The 24371-nt window shown below is 26.3% G+C and overlaps 2 protein-coding genes across 3 annotated transcripts; one reads left to right on the forward strand and one right to left on the reverse strand.

Moving 5' to 3' along the window:
• Window positions 1-2192: 2192 nt before the first annotated feature.
• On the reverse strand, window positions 2193-5531 carry LOC119681698 (retinol-binding protein pinta). The gene is made up of 4 exons (XM_038094957.1): window positions 5293-5531; window positions 2787-2979; window positions 2481-2710; window positions 2193-2410 (listed from the first exon to the last, which is right to left on the reverse strand). Exons 1-4 carry the CDS (start codon window positions 5478-5480, stop codon window positions 2209-2211), a joined length of 813 nt encoding a protein of 270 aa, XP_037950885.1. The 5' UTR covers window positions 5481-5531; the 3' UTR covers window positions 2193-2208.
• Window positions 5532-7503: 1972 nt separating this feature from the next.
• LOC119680587 (TATA box-binding protein-associated factor RNA polymerase I subunit B-like) lies at window positions 7504-12860 on the forward strand. 2 transcript variants are annotated; one of them, XM_038093486.1, is made up of 7 exons: window positions 7504-7546; window positions 8040-8385; window positions 8441-8636; window positions 8706-8823; window positions 10557-11033; window positions 11088-12173; window positions 12301-12860. In XM_038093486.1, exons 2-7 carry the CDS (start codon window positions 8187-8189, stop codon window positions 12835-12837), a joined length of 2613 nt encoding a protein of 870 aa, XP_037949414.1. In that variant the 5' UTR covers window positions 7504-7546; window positions 8040-8186; the 3' UTR covers window positions 12838-12860. The 2 variants fall into 2 exon arrangements, with proteins under 2 accessions (XP_037949414.1, XP_037949415.1); XM_038093487.1 differs by lacking the exon at window positions 7504-7546 and having other exon boundaries at window positions 7979-8385.
• Window positions 12861-24371: the final 11511 nt, after the last annotated feature.

Below are 24371 nucleotides of genomic sequence, written 5' to 3' on the forward strand. Positions count from 1 at the left end.
ACCTGTTTACAGTTACTTAAAAATAGTATAAAGTATAAAATGACCAAGTAAATAGTTATATCATATAATTTACACATTTTTTTTGACATCACAAAACTAAAAACAAAATAAATTGAAAAAGTATTAGGTTTCTTTCCGGGTCAATAAAAAAAACGCATACGTAATATATGAATAATCCCTGGATTTATTAAGCTTAGTAAACATTTTATTTGGTAATAAGCATTTTCAAGTGACAATACCGTTTATATTACACTAAATTACCTTTTATTAAATTAGTGATATAAAAATAGAATTAATCCTTTTAAGCCTCATTGCTAATCTATATACTTGTAGTTTCAATTGAAAAAAAAAAATATAATAATCTAATTTAAAATGGATTAACGCTATAAACGTTTGGATTTTATGTTGTTATTTTAGTTGAATTTTTATTACGTACTTGCTATAAAAGAGTAGTTAAAAGTCTTATGTTAATAAATTACTATATATGTATATACAATACATTAAAAATATTTTAAACAAGTGTAAGAGTAAATAAAGACTTCAATTTTTATAAAATATTTTTATTAACTTTACAAGAAAAGAATTTTGATATGAACTTACATGATAAATTATATTTTAGCACCGCTTTCAAAATATAGGGTACATATGTACTTTAAAATCTATTTATACTAATATATTGTACTATAAAAAATATTTAAGTGGAAAATATTGCACAATAAAACTGCAATAAATAAATATTTTAAATGGAAACGATAAAAGCATTTATATGGTCATGTAAAGTTATTACAATAATATACAAAAATATTTTCATATGTGAAATATTCAAAATAAATATATATATATACGAGTATATATGCAAATACATAATATAAATACATAATATAATATGATGGTTTTCAATAAAAGTATACATTTAAAACATAACTCATTATGTTATAATTAATAAAAATAAATACAAGGGATATTATTACATACAAATGCAATATTAAATTTAATTTAGATTAAGATACATATTTCTATTAGAACAATGGGTGCATTTCTTAAATAGACTAGACGTTTGCAGTCATAAGAAGACAAAAAAAATTAACATATCTAGTTACTATAATTCTTTCCTGGCTTAAAACCACATTTATTCTAACCCATATATATGTATACGCGTTATAAATCCATTTTTGTGTTTTGTCATATAGACTATTCGGGCTGCAACTGGTTCTGGTTTATAAGTACCCCAAAATAAGTAGTTTATGTAACTATCTTCATTCTTATTTTTTTTATAGCCCCAACAAATTTGATTTCAACGTCTGTTATGACGGCATCGACTATTTTACTTAATAGAGACTATTGTATGTAATAGAGCGGTTTCGAATAGTACTAAATTGCAAAAACAAATTTCAATTAATTAAAAATAAATTAAAAATTTGGTTGTTGCATTTCAGTACTTTTCGAAATTTTCTCAACAAAATAATATAAATAATTAAATTTTTATTTATAACACAATAATAATCAATCAATATTGGTTTTAACAATTTTAAAAAAGTCATCCTACTTAACGCAATGCAGCTAAGCTAGTGCTTGATTCAATCTGCCCAATTTTCTTTAATAGCCTAGCATGCACTTAGTAATATGATTTTTAGATTTCCGATATTTTGTCTGGATATTTTATCTTATTTCCTAGCTGTTATAATGACAGAGAAGTTTTATGGTGACAAAGAAGTCACAACAAATTCTAAGAATCTTCTCTTCATTGACAATATTTCAACAGAAATAGGGAGGTATAGTTAGCGTTTCATTGAACGAAGAATTTTTTTTTTTGTTCATAATCTGCAACAATTTTATACAGAATGGTGTTTAATTAGTCAAAGTCTAAAAGTGGTGAAAGAGATGCCTCTGGTAAGATCCTTAGAATTTATTAAGAAAAGAGAACTATAGTTATCCGTTTATCAAACTAGGGAAAAAGTCATTAATTTGTTTTGTTTTTATATGGCTATTGAAGATGAAAATATTCAAAATAAAAAATTTTAACAAATGTATCTTAATCCCTACACATTAATTATAAAAGAGTATACTTAGAGTAAATTTATATTGCATTCTATAATCTCGACATATATTTATAATTTTATAAAGACACCAAACATATTTAGTTTGGTTAGTATTTAGTTTAAATTGATTAACAATTAAAAGTACTGATAATATAGATTTTGATCAACTTTAAGTGTTTAATATACTTTTATATTTATCATATTCAACATAGAAATCAGCATTTTGCTCCACTAATTGCTTCCACTTCATTGCCAACTCTTGGTAACTTGGTCCAGTACCACCTATATCAACTGGAAGATTATTGCATTTAACTGAACAATTACGTTTCTGTACAACGACACGGGAACGCATCTTTGACGACATAAAAACACTATAAATAATAATTAAAAATAAATTTACTGATATAATATTTATTAATAATGTTTAGAACTTATAATTACCGAAAAGTATTTAATATTAAATTGACATGAGTTGGTGTATTGATAAATTCCAACAGTTTCGGTTGACATGGATATGCTTGCCAACTTTCAACAGATCGTTTAATGAGTTTTGGGTTTAGTTGTAGAGCATGACCCAGCTGTACACCCTGCATATCAAATATGGCCACTATACCTTTTGCACAATTTTCTGGTTCAAATTTCAGCAATAAATCAAGTATCATTTTACTAGTCTAAAATATTTAATAATTATTTTTTTTCTATTTTTAAATACATATATTATTTAAAATATTGTCACCATCCAATTACCTTAAATACATTGTTCTGTGTATGTAATTTAGGATCATGTGCCGCCGTTCTTATTATCACTACTTTGCGGTTTTCTGCATCAACTCCGTCCACGGGAAGAAACACACCTAACCGTAATAGATCTTGTAATTCCGGTAATAATGGATTTCGATTTGCAAACCATTCTACACGTTCAGCCCGCATTTGGTAAAAACTATACAATAATAATAAATAGGTTTAATAGATAACTATTAGTCATTTAATAGTTTAATTAAAAGTACTTAAACTTTGATTTGACAAGAAGTAATTTTTAATTTTTAAATATACTTTTAGTAAGTTATAGATTAGATTAAGGTTAAAGAACTGGTTAGAATTTTGTTATCATTTAATGGGGATCAAAGATTTTTATCGTTTTGGGTAATAAAATTTCTTAGATTAAAATTCTAATCTGATCTTTGTAGTCAAGTAAGAAAAACGATAAATATATACATAATGGTAATACTTTTTATTAATTTGTCTCGATTATTTTCTCTGGGAATTTGAGTAAATTTATTTATAGTAAATACAAATTATAAATAATTTGTAAATTTAAGTAATTAGTAATTTAATGTTTAAGATATCTTCTTAAATAATTGTATATATTATGACATATTTTTATTATATGTCATAATATATACAATTATAGTAAGCTGTAGTTGCATACTTGTTTCGTTTTAGCTCGATAACTTATATAGCGGGATGTACTGTACATCAGGGTCTACGTATAGAACAAGTACTTATAGAATATTAAATTAGCATCACTTCACTACTTCATGTTAGATTTACAATTTAAATTACAGTATTTTTTTTACATTAAGAAATAATTATATAACCATATTTGAATAGGAAATTTATATTTTAAAGTTTTATACCTCACATGATATGATTGCATGTTTTGTGATCAATAAAGATCTGTTTTGCTTCAAAGCACGTTTTCTATTTTCTATACAATTTTTAAATAACATATTTGTACATATGTATATATTAAACAAATTTATTAGTAATAAAGTTTTATTTACTGTCACTAGTCTTTATGATTTCTTATACTTTAGAAAATGCAAAATATTATAAAGATAGACTAAAATTGAATCTATTATGGATCTAAAGTTTATTGTTGATTATTAAATGTAATAAAAAGTTAAATTGGAATTGTAATAAACTTATATTTTGGAGTCATTGTACTGCTATTTTGACATACTTAATACGTATCTATTAGAACCACGGCACACAGGTTCTTTGTTCAAAATAAAAAAAAGAAAATGTAGTGCTTCAGTCTCAAAAATTGAGTTTTTAAGCAGTTTTTAAATAAGTCCATTATACAATCTGTATAGAGATTGTACTTTATATGGTATTGTTAGAGACCAAAAGGTCTACAGTCAAATAGATTAACCTAACATTAAATAAGGAATTCTATTAAGGAATTGTTGATTCTAATTTTAAAAATAGAAACCTTCCATCACTATGAGTTAGAGTAAACGTTTTAGTTTCAAATTAAAATAGTATATTAATAAAGGCTTTATTATACTAAATAATATATGTATCTAAATAATATAAGTTGGTATTTACTTAACTCTAATAGCGGTCCAATATAAAATTAATATACCATATAGTTTAAGAAAGGAAATAAATATTATACATGTTCAATGTAAAAGATATTGAAGTTGCGGTAGTTATATCAGGGTATCGAACCGGAATTTTTTTCGTTTTGGTTCAAGACAAAAAAAAATATATCGGATCGGTTTTGATTTTCGTTCCGGTAAAAATATCGGTGTTTTTTTTTAGTTCGGGTCCTGAGTTGATGCCCTGAGTTATATATAAGTGATAGTTTTTTTTATTAATATTTCATTTTATACTCGCCAATTTTATTTTAATTAAAACGTATATATCTCATCAATAACATGGACACAGATTTTTTATATTATTTTTAACTTAATGTTTTACCTTTGGTAAAATCAAAGAATATCCATTAGCTAGTTAACATTTTAAATAACTGGAGCTCACTACCTTTTTTTATTGTAGTGGAAAAAATAATAAATAAAAAATTTGTAATACAAGGTTCATGTCCTACTACATATCCTGCAATAGGTGTACCTTGAATAACAAAGTATTTATTTAATTTTACGATCGATTGGATGCCACTTCGTACGATTAGAAAAAAAATCTTGATTTTCAATAAGTGAAGTAAAGCGAATTCTGGTCAGTGACAGAGAGATATGTATTATGAAAGATATGAATATATGAAAACATTTATTTAAACAAAATCGATGGGTCCAAAATATTTTAAGAGGCTTTGTATCTTACAACTGCATTTGTATATACCACTGAAGCTTGGAGTTCAACAGGTATTAACATAGGTACTTTACATAATAATAACTATGTTTAAAATGGAGCTAAGCTCTGAGAAATATGGACTTATAATAGTTTACGACCCAAATTTTTGATTTATTTGTTGCCTAAGAATCAATTTTCCATAATAATGTAGACCCACCTTTTGATCTTCTTTTTGGTACGTTCCAAATCATATTTGCAGTTTCGTAGAAAAAACAACAAAGTTTCAGCATCTCTACGAGCGTTAATTTGAGGATTTTCATCTAACCATCTCCGAAGATGTTGTAGTTGTATACACACTTTCTCAGGATCGGAGCTGATCGCACCTATTTTTATATTAGGTTGCATTTTTACCACAAAATTTGTTATTTCTTAAAAAATAACTTTTTTTGATTTATTTAAAATTGTATTATTTATTTTTATAATAAATTAAAATTTGCTTTTTTACTTTCTTTTTCTTTATGCTGTCTATACTTATGCATTAAACACTGAAACGAATGTAATGCCCGGCATTGAAGATCGTGAGTATTTGAATGCGGAGTTATTTCGTTTGAATCGAATACCAAGTTTTGCGCAATTTGTTCGATATTTTCTTGCGACAGAGATTAATAATTTTATGGTTAATGTTTGTACTTGTCACCATTTTTTTATTAAAAAAAAATTATGATATTCCAAATCGATTTAAAATATGAACTTTTTTTTGCTTTCAAAGCGATAAGCTCGTTGCATTTAGACCGCCTGCATATCAATGATACAATAGATTTGCGCAATAATTTATTAGCTCTTTTTTTATTTTATTTTATAAAAAAAACATGTATATCTTTTAATTCAGCCGATTCTAATAATTTCGTCCGTGTGCAATGGCTATTGCCTTGACAATGAGCAGCTTATACCCTTCATTGATGTTTTTCATTCACCTGAGACCCAAAAAGAATAAAAATGCTGAACTTTGCTTTAATTTACACGATAATTGCGACCGATTAATTCTTGATAAATTATTTATAGCGCAATTGGATTAGTGGTGCAAGTGTTTACAAGTTTTATGCCCGCGCAATCCAACCGTACTTAACTGACATGCAAACTCAGAATACTCAGAACGATTAAAAATATTAGCCTTGTGTACGAAAGAACACAAAGAGAACAAAGAAAAACAAGTAAAAGTATATAACGACGACGCTAGTTGATAACGTAAATATTTATACTGTACTTTACTAACACTTGTTTGCATATTTCGTTTTCTTTATAGGCAAAAACTATGTAGTTTGTTTATTGCAGTTTATTGTTATATGTACGCGTGCTAAGATTAAAATTTTGAACAGAAGTTTTTGTTCAGTATTGAATTTCATATAATCTATTAATTCAGCAACGTTGATAATATTATAAATATTGCGTTAGTTAAATATATAAACTTGCATTTTTAATTCAAAATATAGGTTTGGAATTTTCAAACGCCGAGAAAACGATTCTGCTATATTTTATATACCTCATGCCCTATTGGCAAAGCTGTAATATAGTTGTACCAGTAACTTTCTGAAAACTCAATAAAAATCTCAAAAAAAAAAAGAACTTGTGTTCCTCTTATTTGCGGCTATGTATATCACTTATCAAAGAACTTCAATGAAACACCTTACGGTATTCTCTCATAAAATCGAGAAGAGTGACTTGCTTGAACATATGAATCGAAATATGTTTATTAATCACTAAAATATACAAAAATATAATTAGTAATTTACTCAGTAATTATTATTTTTCTTTTAATATTCTGCTATCCCCCCTACTATAAAAACAATTCTCAATTGTTTTATACTTACATTTGTTATTTGTAAATATCGTGTGCAATTAAGTTTTAAATGGAGTACATGCTTCCTCCTAAAAACGTTTTAAGAATGTGTAAAACAAATACAGTAATTCCCCTTATAACGCGGTTCGCTTAGAAAGCGTTTTCATATTACGCGATTTTATTCCCCGTATAACATATAACGAAGAGATTTGTACAGTTTATAATAAGCTTTGCGTACCTTTGCACAGTGTATATAGGAATACCCCCATAACGCGTTTTCCTATAACGCGGAACCAATTTTTTGCGTTATAAGGAGGATTACTGTAATGTAAATCCAAATAAGCAAATGAAAAATAAATTAACCAATCAGCCAACAATACAATAGTTTTTTTTAGATATATAATTAGGTATTAAAAAACTGAGAATCTCAAAAAGATTTTAAAGATATTGATGAAAGTTATATAACTTAATCAAAACCCTTAATAAAGATGTGTAAAATATATGGAGCAAATAAAACAAGCATGCCAATGAAAAATTTTTTTAATCATCGCTCAGCAAAGTATTCGTTATTTTTTTTGATATGTTTTTATATCTTAAAACTATCAGTGGAACTCAACGGGGGATTTTCAAAAGGGTATTTAAAGATAAATCACTACATCAAAAAAATTTTTCCAAAGGATTTAATATAGTTTTTTTTTTTGATTTGGATCATTCGATGATTGCAAAAATAATAAATAATTAAACGCGTGAAGTTTTTTAATGTTTATTATAAATATTGCAAAAAGCATAAAAGATTAGTGTTATTTCCATATAATGAAAAATGTCTGTGTCTCATAAATATATTTATTAATAAATTGTATTACTTAATATTATTAAAAATTAAGTTTCATCCGTATTTATACGAAACTAAGTTTTTGTACTTAGTTTAAAAATTAGGAAATGAAGAATTAAATTTCCACTTGTTTAATTTTAAAATAAATGATAAAATCACTTGTACAAAATGTTACCAGTATCCTTATCATAAAAAAATAATATCTATAATATTTATAATATTTTATAATTTTATGCTAATAATCCCGCCTTATAACATAAAAACAATTTAAAATTAATCTTATTATAACGTTTAGAGGAAATTCTCGTGTGCGACACCTAGTTGTGAAAAATGAAAAGTGACATGTCAATTATCAGCTGTTTTTGTTTAAATTAAAAGTGTGACCAAAAATTTCAAAATAACTACAAGCATTTTTTAAACGAATAAATTTAATAAATCTATAATGTCGGAAGAATTAAAATTTGACACAGATCCTTGTAAAATATGTGGCGAAATTCAATTTACGTTGCGAGAAGGTTTCTACTATTGTAATGAGTGTGGCACTAAACAAGAGCAGCTACGTGAAGTCGAAGTTGACACCGAGAATCCTGATGGTGTACTTCAGAGAAAAACTAAAATAAAGAAAGTTAAAGCGAATGCACGTAAATATAATCTTAAAATTTGTTATTTTAATTATTTAACATGAAAACTTTTCAGCTGAGTTAACGTCGTGGGAATGTTATAATTACATATTACGTGGTATGGTGGAGGAACTTTTGCAGATGGGCGCAAAAGAAGAATTGAAAACTGTGACATTGCAAATATGGGCAGCTTATTTACGTCGCATGGAAGTCGCATTTTTCAATAAAAAACAAGCCGAATTACCAAAATTAGGACTGCGTTTTAATAAAAGGTCTATATCCAAAAATATTTTTAAGAAAATATTGTTTATGTAAATATTAATATATTTTTATTGCTTCAGAGATGCTCAAACATTATATAATTATGGATTAAATGCAACTAAACGAAAACGTAAACGAAAGGATACTAGTTCTATACACAGTGGTGATTCCAGTGCACGTGACTGGCGAAAAGCAAAGGTATTTAAAATGGTTGTCACAATTGAATAATGAACCATTTTGATTTGAAACGAGACTAATAATATATTAAATAATATTAGTTATACTTCTGTTCCAATGTCTTCGCATTTGGCATAACTATTGTTTAGATTCTTATTGAAATTATATACATTTTCATTTCATTTACATTTTTATAATACCGCATGCAAATATGTGAAATACAACGAAACAATTGCGTTTATCACAAAAGTCCACTAGAGTCGCGATGTATAGTATTCCTTATTTAATGATAATAAATTCTATAATAAATAATAATCATTTAACTATTATAATAGAACATATTTTGTGTGAATGCATATTTATTACGAAACTAAATATCTATTTATAACTAAAAAATTATTATTATTTAAATCATTAAGGCGATAAATGATGAACATGCTTTATACCCTTATTTTTTATATATTGTATTTACATACTTTTATACATATTTTGTTAGGAAAGTGTAACTACATTTTTCCCAGTCAGACTAGTAACGAATATTTTGAATTTCTTTAAAAATCTTTTTAATATTTTTTATATTTTTTATAAATTTTTAATATCTTTAATATCTAAAATTAATAGAAAGTCAAAAATATTTTTCAAATTTTCTTTATTTAATTTCTGAACTGCTTATATATTCATTCATATTACCATCATCATAAATCAGATAATTATTAATATATAAAATATTAATATTTATGAGAAGTAGAAAGTATCAGGGAACAATAATGGTAATAAGAGGAACAAAGTACGTGATTCTGGTTTTATAGCTAAAGTTGGTTGATCAGGATCTGCTGGAGTTACATCCTCAATCGGCTCATTTAAATCAACTAAAATAAAAAAAAAATATGTAATAATTATTATTGTATTTATTTTATTATTATTACCGCCATCAACAGGTGGTTTAATGCCAATTGTTGCACCAGAAGCAATAACTACAACTGCAACCAAACAAATCAAAATGAATAGCTTCATTTTTAAACTGATAATTTCAAAACTCTTCTTGAAACTGAATTTGTTCTAATAGTACACGCCTTTTATACCTGAACACGTTAATAGGTTAGGTCTAAATTTTTAAATAAAGCTCATCAATCATATTTGAAGTAAATCGAAGGTTAAATGCAAATAAAGAAATTTTTTAAATAAATCATTAGCAAAGTACATTTTGAGATATATTATATAATTAGGTATTAGTATTGAAAATGCTTTAATTTTAAATTATATTATTTATAAACTGTAATTATATAATAACTTGAGCGATCTTGATGTTTCTGTTCCATATGATAGAATATTGATATTTTTAATTGCTAAAAAATATTCTAAGGTGTGCAGTTTTACGGTTTTTTGCTTTAGTTTAAATAAATATTAAAATATATTAAAAATTAATAAAAATTTAGCAATTAAATATAAGCAAAAGTTTATTAAAAAATCTGAAAAATGTTTTTAGAAATATAGGTTATGTTTTGATGACTTTAATTATAAATTAAAAGATCTACATAATTGTACATTTAATTAGCTACTTACATTCTGACTTGCCAGGTGCAGCATTTTGACAAAAGATTTTGATAAATTTAAATATTATGAGCAACTTTTTTCACTACGCTATATGTTGATATAACTGGGATTATTTATTTGAAATTTAACACTTCCTTATACTTTACTTATTTCCAGACTTTTCATTCAATAATTACTTAAACCATACTTTTTAATTTTAGCGAAAATTGGATGAATCTGCGTATTCAGTTTCTTCAAAGGAAACATCTTTATACACACATTCATCAGCGTGTACTTCATCAACGGGGAGTACAACTCAAGCAATTTGTTTAAAATTCTCAGCTCGTGCAAGAAAGCAATTAAAACAGATGATGCCTGGACAGCATATAAAGAAGCATGAGCAGGATGCCGAAGGAATACTAAAATGCCATACTCTTCGACCAATTGTACGAAAAACTCATCGCAGAGATCATGTCCTGCACAATATGAGTATCAGGAATGTTTATTCCATCTTAACAATAGCTCTAAATCTTATTGAAGATGATATTCAAATGGCTGATTTAGTACGTTTTGTTGGAGAAGGTCATTTAAGTGGTAAAAATATAATACAATTTTTTCCAGATAATTTAAGAGGAAATATTAAAACAATACTACGTGATATCGGCTACTACGCATATCCTTTTATATATGCAGACAAGGTAAATAAAATATATTTTATATGAATTTCTTAATCAACAGTTTACTTTTATTAGGTAATTCGTGAGCATGTCGGATTATTAGCCAGATTTATACATATAAGTGAATTCAAAGTTCCTAATATTAAACAACTTGTATGTCGTTATGTTCTAGATTTAAATTTACCGCCTGAAGTTGGTACTTACGTTGAACGCTTAATAAATTTACTGCCTCCACAAATGAAAGTACGGGGCTCTTATGTTTATGCATCCTTTGAGGCACGTGCAATGGCTTACATAGTATTTGTACTAAAGTTAATGTTTGGTCTAGATGGACACACAGAAAAACTAATATCAAAATCAGCAAAAAATATAAATAATAAATTAGCAAATCTAAACACATTGCATAAATCTCATCCAAAGCTATTTGTCTGGAGTGAATGGTTAGAGTACATTGAAATGCGTAAGGTGATTTTGTCACAATATAATAAAAATTTCTGTCGACAATTCAAGCAATGCCAAAGCACAGCACAGTTACTTGAAGAAATGAATGAGGAACAAATCAGGCAAAATGAACAAAATACATTAATACCACAGGATACACAACATAATGTGAAGGTGGCTTTTATGCAGAAATTATTTGAAAAATTTATGGAAACATGTAACACGGCACCAGTTGAAAAGGTAGAAATATTACAATTCGCTCCTAGCTTAACACCTGGTCACTCTTATTTTAAACAAATATTGCTACACTATTCCAAATCACCGAATTTAACTATAAATATACCTGAATTTATGCGGGTTGACCATACCCAGCGTTCATTAAATACCTACATGAGCGGGAATTCATTACGTGAATTCTTTGGTTTTCACAATATGAATCTGAAAATGTTGAGCATGCCGTGTACCGGTCATCGAGAATTTGCAGGTGTGTATCGTGTAGCTAGCAAAAGTGGTGGACCTGCAAAATTACACGCAAATAAAGTTGATTTCGATATTGATGAAAATGAATGGCATGAATCTATTGAACCTGAACCTCCAGCTGTCGACCTTGAATTTATTACAGAGTTGAAAGGTTATAAAAAATTATATAAAAGAAAATTAGCAGCTGAAGCTCTAAAACGGCAACAACCTTCCAGAGACTTAATTCATATTTCTAATAATGTAAGTAAATTACATTGTTTATTTATAACATGTTTATATGCAAACTTATTAATGAAATTATTAACTTAACTTAATTTGTAAAATTTGATTGTAAAATTTGCTTTTTGTTTCTTTTGGAAATTCGAAGGTGATTGATACAGATTTGTTATCACAACATTCTTTCGACATATTCGATGAAGAAGATATGGAACCATTTAACAATCTAACTTTAAATCAACCACGTACTGTTTTTGACAAAGTAAATATATTTAAAGATGTTAGCGATGATGAAGAAGACAAGTGCCAAAATACAGAAACAGCATCAATGTCTATTAATCAAATTAAAGAATATTTAAGCAATGCTGCTGATGAAAATACAATGATATTGTTAAAATCTCGTATGGACTGCTGGACGTTGATGGGTTATATGACTAATATAAAGGATACCCAGAAAAAAGTATTAGAAACTAAACTTCCACGTTCATTCCTTTGGTTAGTAGAGACATGTGCAAACACAATCGGAGTTGACTGGATTATGGTATATGAGCAATTATTAGCAATTGAATTAATGTTTACTCAAGGCATAGAAAATTTGAATGAATTTCAGGATTGTATACGATTTAAAAACAATAATCCTACAAAGGAAATCAATATGTTAATTAATGCATACCGTGAAATTTGGTAATTACATCAAAAAAATAAAAGAAAATAAACTAAAATTAATCAATATATTTTTAAATTGAAAAACATTTATAATTAAGTAATTTTAAATTTAATACCTTGTACACATGAAATGAATTTTATCAAACTTTCCTACATAGTTATATTGATTAAGAATGATATATGTATATTTACGTTATATCCTCATTTTGTTATTTATCTGCAGTAGAAGAAAAAAGGAAATTGGTTTTAAGAAATGACATCGCGTGTTTGTGCTTTTATCAATGATTCATGTCTTATACGCATCGATGTCGTCATCGTTTGCGTTTTACCAATTTGCCAATTTTTTCCAATAAAGTAGTAAATTTTATTTTGACAGAGTAGGAGTTTATTTTTTAAAGGCTGCATAATAATTTTTTTACCTTTCATATGTAAAGAAAATTATAATTTATTATAATTAGTTAAATATATGCCTTGAGGATATGAAAAATCTGTATAAAGTCGACAATTTTGTTTTTTGTATTTTTTATACGAGTATAGGGATGTATTATAAATATTTAAAATTGTAATACGCAATTTAAATTTATATTACCTTTTATAAAATTAATATGTTAATTAAATAATTATGATTTTTATATTAATTATTAGTTTAGAATATGTCCGTTCTTTTTGTGTAATAAATCCTTAATTTCTTTTAATTTTTGCTATATTTAATTAATTATAATTTTGTATTAGTAAAAAAATAATAAAATAAAAAATAATTGATTTTTAAAATAATTTAAAATAAATAATTTAATATATGTTATATTGATACGTTACTTAGCTAAAACATTTTTATTATGATAAAAAGAATACAAATGTATTCACGAATATATATATGTGAATTCAATATATATATTGTGAATAATAAATTTGAATAGAATTCCAGGTACTCGTTTTAATATTACATTGAAATTACAAGACAAAATAGTACTCAAATTATTTATAGAGAGTTACTTTAAATGTGTTATAATATTTACTTTACTTATGCCCGATTAAATTGTTGCAGAGTGTAGTATTAATTTCAGACTATTTTAAATATGTATACTTTTTTTTAAATATCAATATCTATTTATTTATCTACTTAAATAAGTTAATGAATTGACTTATTTATTTATTTATTTATTAATGTACTTATTTTTTATTTAAAGCAATGAACTTATAGGAGCTCTACGTGGATTATGTCGCAAATTCAGTCTGAAATCTATTTATTCAATTATTTTTTAATTATTTTTTAATCCGTGTCGTTTTGCCATCTCTAATCGTTAAAATTCCAAGAGAAACATTTACCGTTATATAATAAATAATACATAATAATATAAGTTAATAATATTATTATGGTCTGTATTTCTCAACAATGTTATTAGGATTATATCGGAAGTATATTTACATGGTATATCGTCTAAAACAATTTACTCCACAACTTTGAACGCAAAGACTAGAAAGAATATCGATCAAAATGCATTGCTTCCTTCAATTAAGATAATAGCTTTGCTATTTATAAGATATTAGCTAGTTAAATTCCAAAATTTCTATTAAAGTGACTTTAAATATTAGTTATTAGTCATTATTTTCATAATGAAGAACTCCCTTCTTCATAATTTTTGACTTTCTGGCATGAAATGAAGAAGAAAAGATGAAAACAATAAGAGTTTTCTTACTCACCCTGTATTTAGATTTTGTCCTTGTTTCTGACTTATATAGACTTTGATATCCAGGAAAAAATCTTTATCTTACTTCAGGTCCTTTCTTAATTCAAATGAGACTCGGAATGCATTTGTTGGAATCGTTGTCGGCAATGTCTTTAATTCATAAAGTTGAGCTCAAACATTATAGATTACAAAAGGAACTGCAAAAAAACTTAATTGTGCGATATTTTAGATAATATAATATTTGGAGAAAATATTGATAGTATTTTCTTATATTTTGGGAGTATGAGTTTTTTATGTGTATATGTGTTGATATCACACTATAACATATGTATATCACAATATATTTTAGACTTGACTCTGTACCAAAGTTGATTCTGCCATTTATGTATAGTTAGTTATTGATTAATTTACAAGATTATTACCGAAATTTTTTATGATATCTTTGTCAGTTAATTCAAATTATGCAATTCAAATTATGATTAAATAAAAAAAATCTGAAAGAAGAGTTGTCTTAATTTATAAAACTATCTTCAATTTTAATGTATTGCTATTAAAAACAATACATTATTTCAACTTAATTTAAAATGGGTTGTCTGGAAAATCCAGTGGATGATGGTGTTCAAGAACAGACACACGTGAGTGATGGTGTGCTACAAAACTTAATAAAGAATAAATATATATTTGTCGTCTTATAACATAAAAAATAATCGATAAAAAAAAATATTTTTATAATTTTATTAAATCTTAATATTCTTATAATTTCTTAATTTTTTTTATATATTGTATATACTTTGTACAACTTTTAAAGTAGTTTATTTTGTATATACATATCTATGTACATATGTATATGCTTGCTTATTATATAATTTCTTATTAGAAAATGTTTTTATTATCTTCATGGTTAGAACTTCATATTATAATATTTCATAATAAAGATTTAATTTTTCTATAGTTTACGAGTATATAATATTTATAATTTATAATACATTATATGAATGACACATCAAGACTCCGTTGATATACTTTAGTTATTTTTCTTTTAAATATTTTTTTTAGCTCCACTGTATGCCAAATCTTATTTGCTAAAATTTTTTCAAAACGTTTAAAGAGAAACCATAAATGGTTTTTAAAGTGGAGTTTAGCAAAACTCCTGATACGCAGTAATGAAAGAGTAAATACTTTGCTTTGTAAAAAAAAAACATATTTTTTATGTATTTTGTTGATAACAATGGCACTCACGTTGCACAAATTTATTTTAATACCAACAACGCACACAGGTGGCGGCCCCCCAGTAAAGTACACACATGCAAAACCAAAAAGCATTGTGCATGGCGGCAACGACATAAACACAACAACAAATTTGCTGGCTGCGAGAGTAAACAAAGAGACAAGACATAGATTAATTTTTTAAATTAAATTTAGTTTCATTACCAACGTGAAACAAGACGTGTCGTTACGGGAGGTGAAGTTGCAATTCAAAATAAAGGCAACAAGTTTGTGCGAGTTTATTTAATAAAATTTTATATTAAAGTTTAAAAATATTTACTAATTATAAATGTAAAAAAATTAATTTTATTTGGATTTATATGGATTTTAAATTAAAGATTTAATTTTTTTTTACAACGAATATACACGAAAATGATTAAAATTTATAATTTATAGTTTAAATATTATAAAGACTAATTATAAATTATAGTGCTTTATGTGTAATTAAATAAAAACAGTTAACATATTTAAATTTTGCTATTTTTTACGCAAATAGTAATGAAGAAAAAAAGCTGAAAAAGTTATTTGTTATTGTTGTGTAGTAAAGAATAATGAAGAAAACTATTTAAAGAAAAAGGAATATATTTTACAACAAAAAAAAAAAACAAAAACAGCAATTTTATAAAAAAAAGTAAATAATATTAATCATTCATCTAAAAGAACTAAAAATATAAACGGTGCACAAGAACACAATAAATAAATCGAAAAAGTATTAATTATCGAAATATTAGATTACATCAATCAAATTAATTTTCAACATAGCGAAAAACAATAACCACAATAATTTAAGTCAAGTGCGGTAAGTTTGGTATCAATTATGATATATCAAATTAAAAAATGGCTCTAAGAGCTTGTCGATCTATATAAATAATTACTTAATTAGTACTTGAAAGGATGATCAATTGTTTTGTGTTGATCAATTATTAAGAATTGAAGAAATTCAAATTCAGGGGAGAAACGATAATATTTGCACATTGCATGTATTTCTTTTTTTTTTTTTAAATTAAAAGTAAAAACAAACGGTAAAAACAAACATTTCTTTACGTTTACTGTCAAAAAATATGGCGTTTACCATATTGCCACCATTTCTTTGACGCATACTATGCAATTTATATATGTTTTTTTTTTGCATCAAGAGGATACGAAGGGTACATTTTTTACATTTGATCGGTTACTATAAATTATTTTTTTTGAATAGGATTCCATCAATGTTTGTAAATTTCTGTTCTCTTTTATTTTCCCAAATTTAAAAATTATCCCAATGTGCTGTGTGAACCAAAAAAAAAAAGAAAAACAAAACAAAAACTAACAAAAAGTCCTCAAGGTTGCAATTCTTAAATATTTAAATTAAAACTTTTTGCAAATCTCATATTAGCAAAACTCGTATGTTTTCTAATAAATCGCTTTAATTTATGTTTATATTTTCATATTTAGAGATATTTTTTAGTGTTTCCGTAAATTGTTTTTTATTTGAATTTAATTTATAATTACAGAATTTGAAAATTGTAGAATTATTTTTATATGAAGTTTTATCTCAAAATAATTTTTTTTAACTAAAATTTTTTTATATATACACCATCTATTTACCATCTATTTTCAAATCGACCATAATCTATTGCACAAAGGACAATCAAAGGAATAAACGGTTTCTAATTAAGCTATCTACTTTGCAATAACAATTAATTTTAATACTTAATTAAAATTTTATGAGGAGCTTTAAGCCTCCTTAATTTACTTGCACATCGGTGGTCCAGACGGTTTACAGGTTTTTTTTTTGTTTTTTATGGTGAGAAAGTGGAATGGTTTATGCACCCTTAAACCGGAACGGTGTGATAGTATGCCCGACTATCTAACATTATTATGTAATATACGGAATAAAACCCCACTTTCCCACTTCGGAGAGACGATTCAGAATAGATACTCAATATAATATTCATAAATAAAAGGTTTATAAATTAAGAGATCTGTTTGCCGACATTAAGAAATATGATCAGTTTGACATAGCTAAATCGATTTATCTTGTCGAACTGACTCTATAAAATTTATATAAATTTTTTACAGGCAGATTACTGCAAGAGTTTTTGCTTTAAGTTTACAGACAAAATGTAACTGAATTATTTACCATTAAAAATTAAAATAATAATATAATATGAATATATTATATATTATATATTTCTATATGGTCTGTGCAGTTTTCAGGCTATATAGAGAATGGGGTATGTATATAATTTTTTGATTCCTGTAACAGTCACATAAAGTCATCGGTCTTATATAGATTATTTGTGTTGAAAAGCATACGTTTAAAAAAAAATGTATCGACTTGAATATTTAGTATATAATAATTAATTAAGACATTATTTTGAACTGTAATTATATTGCAGTAAAATTAATTGTATAAAAAATATCTTAAATTAAATTTATTGAGATAAGCTTGCTAGACTGTGTGCTTTTTCTACGGATACCCCTATTTCAATCCCTGCCCTTACCAGTTAAAGTCGGAGGTTGCTTTATGTTTTTGGTTTTGTTTTGCGACAGACTGATAGTGAGTGGGTTCATAATACCTTAGTAGACAGGTCAAGGAGTACATGGCTAACGTATTCTAAATGAAGAACCACTGACTTGATACATAGAAGCAAGTCAAAGCTATCTAGGTTATTTCGGCCTACCCTGTGGTATCTTTTGTAACCCATGTCTACCAACTTTCGAAAAAAGTACACCAAAACAACTGTTGTGTCTATGTCTAGGCTTAGGTTTTTCTTGGCACCCTTCTTTAACACACTCAGCGATATCTCCAGTATAAGCATATGCTAGACTCTCGTCGATTGTCTCTTCTACCCACTAATACAAGGAATTGTGGATTGAAAATTCTTAGCTTATTGAGGAGGATTCGTTCTTCCTTCCACTTCAACTAACTTACTGAATTCATTGAATAAAAATTAACTACTGTAAACAAGTTTTAGATAAATTTATTATTCTTTGAAAATAAATCATTCAATGTACAATACCTTCTATTCAAAAAGTACACGGATTTTGTAAATAAAACACACAAATTTAAATTTTATTCCAAATTTATTGTGTCTCCTTCAAAATATGCTCCTTTTGAAGCGATACACATATGCCAACGCTTAACCCAATCTTCCATACACTTTTCGTAGGCCCGTGAAGGTATGGATTTTAGTTCCTTCAGCGAATTCTCTTTTACCGATTCAATCGACTCAAAACTCTTACCACTAAGGGGCAATTTGAGTTTCGGGAACAGGAAAAAGTCGCACGGATCCAGATCTGGCGAATATGGTGCCTGACCGATTACAGTGGTTCCGTGTTTGGTCAAAAAATCGCGTACAACAAGAATTTTCCATAGTAAAAATCGTTAAATGTACTTGAGGTAGTCTCACATTAACAGCTGCTGTAAACAAACTAATTGACAGATGGCGCTCAGATTTGTACCATATGTCAAAAAACGGTGTACCAACATAACAAAAAAATTTTTGAAAAAGGTCTATTACTTAAGGAATAGTTAACAAACAACAAAATTCGGATACTTTTTGAGAAGAAAGCATATTAAAAACAGTTTCTTGAAAATTTAGAGTTCCCGTTATATAAAGGTATGGAATAGAATCATATAATTTGTTTTTATATTAATATGCATTTTACAACTTTATTGTCTTCAATAAAAAAAAACGCATTTGTACTTGTCAATAATGAAAGCCAATAGTTTTCATTCAGATATTGGCTGTGCGTAAATCTATTAGATCGGACGCTCTTAGAATTTCATAATTTTTTTGATTTTCAGTTTGTTTAAAATTTTTAAGTTGTGTGGAAGTCCTTCATATGCCTTAAAAATAAATATTTTATAACATTTAAAAAACAAAATATACTCATGTATTTAAGTTTGCTTAAATGTGTATTCACATTATGTGGAGACGGACAGATACATGTACTCGTTTTTTATATACCGTTTGAGGTGAACAACATTGACGACATTGTCATTAATATTTTTGTTGCGGTTTTTGATTCTTTTTCTAAATTTAATTTGAATTAAAAGTTTACGTGAATAACGTTGAGAAATATGTGAGAAATATATAAATTTTTCAATCTATAGTTTTAAGTTAAAACAATACTAAAAATGCTTTAATATGCATACATCAACAATTTTGTTTTATTTAAAAAAAAATGTTGTTTACACATTAAATTTTTGTTGCATCTTACTTTATAGTTAAAACAAACAAAAACAATAAATATTATATCATCACCGATATTTAGACAATATTTACAATTACTTACATAGTATCGACGACGGCTTTATGATATTCTAAGCTTTGCGGTTTTTGTCAGTATTTTTATGGTCATTGCTAAAATGAGAGTTAAAGTGGTTTTGTCTTTAAAAACAGTGTTTTTTTTTCATTAAATCAATAAACAAATTTTTATGATGACGCTTCTTTATAATTTTGGAATTATTTTTAAAAATATTAAATTTCCTAGAAGTATAATATAAATACAATAAAAACTATGTATATTGCAATATGTGTTCTTACATAGAAGAAGAGAATAACTTCTATAATAATGTATGTATAAGAATTCTAGCACCAGTAATAAAGTGACTTATAGTATATAGTATATCTGTGCAATACAATTGGTATTGTAACCATTATGAAAAAAAATGCTTTCAAGAAATTTTTTAGTATCTTACCATGACTTATGTTAGTCATAATTTCAATTGGCAATCAAATCTTAAATAATTAATTAAGAATAAACCTGCAATTTAATTGTTTAACCATGAACTTTTTTCTAATAAATCTATTTAAGAAATTAAAAATCTTTTAGAATAATTATAAATATATATCAGCATTGGTCCATTACGATCTGCTGAACATCGTTAGGGACGGCATTAACCTCTATTTTCTTCAGCTAACTAATAATAGATGAATATCACTCAAAACATATGTAATATTCCGACCTTCCTACCACAAGATTAAGTGCCAAATAATTCGCTAAGAATGTATTTGAAATTTCAAAGATTAACCATTATCTTTTCTCTAATGAATCCATTTGAGAAATTAAAAAATCTTTGAAAATAACACTAAGGAAACTTATATTGGTGTATTACCTTCTAGTGCAGACCATTAGTCCACCAAAGTGGGACTAAGTTGGGCACCAAAGTCCACCAAAGTAATTTGCCATGTATCTCTTCTATACTTTAAAGCCTGTTAGCATTTCATTGTTACTAGGTATATCTTATAACCTATTTTAAAACTTGAGTTAATTTTTTCAAACCATTCCCTATAAATGTAGCCATTATAAACTTGCCTAAAGAAACACTTTTCGTTTTTTTTCTAGTTTACGAATTTAATTTAAACCTATTTTATTTAGATAATTATATTTTTAACAAAATTAATCTAACATTATGTCTTCCAGTTCAGTAGCAGACTGAAATTTAGTAAAAAGATTTCAAAAAAGATATATATATTTTAAACTATAACTTGTTTCTACCTTATTGTATTTTTTAAAGGAAAATAATTTTGAAATCATCTATTTTATTTCTTATTAGTCGTACTAATGGTATTTTTAGTATACCTTAGTTATACTATCTGGAGCGCAAACCTGGTACTGACAATGTATACATTAACAATTTAATATTAGCACAGAACATTTTGTTATACATTTTTAAATACATTTTTAAATATAAATTTAAATCTTTGCATTCAATAAAATTTAATTAATTAAATTTATACAATAGAAAATTTAAAATGTTTGCTTTAAAATTCCAAAGTTTGGTCCAAGCAACTACGTCACAGTCTACAAAAATTTGGCATACTAATCTGTTTATAATAAAAATCTAACTATAAATAAATATATTTTTTTTATTAAACTTTAATTATTTTTCATGAATATTTTTTTATAAAAAAATTATTAAAGTAATTTTTATAAAATGAAATTAAAAATAATTATCAATCAATTTATTTTATTATATTCAAAGTATTTCGTCATGTAAATAAATCGCGACTGCCATGGATTATACGAATGCCAAATTAAAAATTTTCAAATAAAATTTTTTACTAGCAGAACTACCTTCCTCTTTAAAGTAATGCGAAAGCGGTTCTAAGGGGGAATAAGTCTCGGCGTAGTGGGCGTATACCACACATTAATGTTGGGCAGTCGGGCACACCATTCCGCTGACGATCGGTCTGACGGTGTATTAAGCATTCCATATATATAGAAAAAAACAAAATAAAATATTAGCGGAACTATCTCGAACAATAGAAAAAAGTAAACTGCATAAGAGGTGCAGGAGTAGCCAATATATAACATATAAAAGTGCATGATTGGAAAACTAAAGGATCCAAAGAACTAGATGGATGCTGTACGACAGATTTAGATCCACTAAAAACTATCTGCAAAAAAAATTATAATGACGATGAACAGTTATCGGAATGACCAAAATCCTAAACCTGCTCCTAAACCTACCATAAAAACCAATGGCTATGATTTTTATTTAATTGTAGAAATATTTAGTTGATATTTGATAAGTGTTTACATTTAATACATTCGGAATAGTACAGATTTTAATATAGTTGACTTATAAATGAAAGATTGATATATAGGTGTTTATAAAAATAAAAACTTTATGGTTTATTAACATAGTTTTATGAATTTTTTAACAACTTAAATTATATATCACTATTGAATATTGATATAAATATTAAATGATGTATCACTATTGAAGCCTTCATGAATTTATGAAAATTTGACTATAGCTGGCATATAAGTGAAATAGTTATTTTTCTTTTAGTTACTAATGAATCTTTTAGTTTTAATGTCTATACGTCATACAGACTTTATATTATTCTTTTCTATTATGGTTTTAATTAAATTGTTTTGCTGTTTTAAATGTTTAACTTCTAATTCAACTAAAAAACAAATTAAACAACATGTATAAATATTTTGATTTTTTATACTAGTATATTTACTTTTTATATGAAATTTTTAAATTAAACAAATTATTAATATATATTGTTATTAACTACGAAACAGAAGATCAACACAGCTTACTACTTTTGCTTGACAAACAGGCTAATTGCTCATTAGCTAGAAGATACTAATAAATTTGCACTTCAAACAAAAAAGATAATAACAAATACCTACATATCATATGATTCTTTAAATATATAAAAATTTAATTATAATAAAAAATGTTTAATATAGTATTTTGAATACATTTAAATTGAGTAATTAATTAGTAATTGAAAAATTTTTCAGTGTTGCGCACATTAATTTTGAAACCAAATGTAAAGTACATCGTTAAAAGTTTAATAACTTGATTCAAGAATATATATATTTAATAATTCTGTTTATCATTTCATCAAATTCCTGTTTCATAATACCCCTTTTCAAAGTTCATTCAATCATTGTATGTATAAATAAAAAAATATTATATTAACATTTACATACCTTACTTACTTATGATTCGTTTTAAATAATGTTATTTAAAAGCTAATCCTTTGCTTTATTTACATATAAGCACCTAATATAAAACAGATAATAAAATAAGATGACATATATGATAATATATTATCACATCAAAATGAATATAAGTATCATAAACTAATGTATACTGACAGAGAATTATTCATAAATTAAGATACATTTATCAGCGTGAAAATTTTAATAAACTTAGATATTGAGTACCAGTCAATACTATAAGCCGACTGATTACTTGTGTTTATGTTCATTTTAAGTGCCGTAATACCGGGGTGTTAACCAAAAATCGTGTTATCTTATTTGTTTTATCTACCACATTTATTCTCAAAATTATTTATTGAATGAAACTTTCTCTCCTGCTTGGAGTTTTCTTTTTGTAAAAATACTACAGCATTTTAGATACTATAAAAAAATAAAAGTGATAAGATATGATTTATTTTAAATATTAAGCATAGATTATTATGAACACATCTATCAATAGTTTTCAATAGAAATTGCAATTATATTGTAATTTTTTTTTTGTGGTGAGGCGTAGAATGCTTTTTGCACCGTCAGACCAACCGTCATCGGAATGGTGTGCCCGACTCCTTAATATTAACATACAGTATACGGACTAAAACACGTCCTCTTCGGCAATACTTGTTCCACCTTGAAACTGCTTTCGCATTACTTGGAGGAGGAACTCTTTTATGTTAGCATTTCAAGCCATACTCTTGTAATTTTTGATTTGCATCCATACCTCCACTTTTTCACCGCACTTAGCCTAGTTTCTGGTTCTCCTTTCTACGTCTCTTTAAAAACTTGAATCACATATCACTCTTTCGTTCGCCAGCTCTCTAGGTTTGCTCTCATCTTTTCCACTATATTTTTGGGATTTATCAGTATAATCTGGGCTCTTATCCTTTCTCTAAATGTGAGCCACCATATCCGGTCAGTATCTGAGTGATTTAGTAATTTTTGTCTTTTGATTTCCGTTTGAGCCAGGTGATTATATTTGATATCAGTCTAGTTGTTCATCTTCGTTGTCTGCTATTTTTCCATCTTTGTTGCCACACTTCGATGGTTTGCTCCTGATCTTTTCATGCCATTTGTTGAGAATAGTAGCCAGTTATTTTATAGTTAA

This window comes from Teleopsis dalmanni, chromosome 2 (genome assembly GCF_002237135.1).
Source record: "Teleopsis dalmanni isolate 2A chromosome 2, ASM223713v2, whole genome shotgun sequence".
Taxonomy (NCBI): domain Eukaryota; kingdom Metazoa; phylum Arthropoda; class Insecta; order Diptera; family Diopsidae; genus Teleopsis; species Teleopsis dalmanni.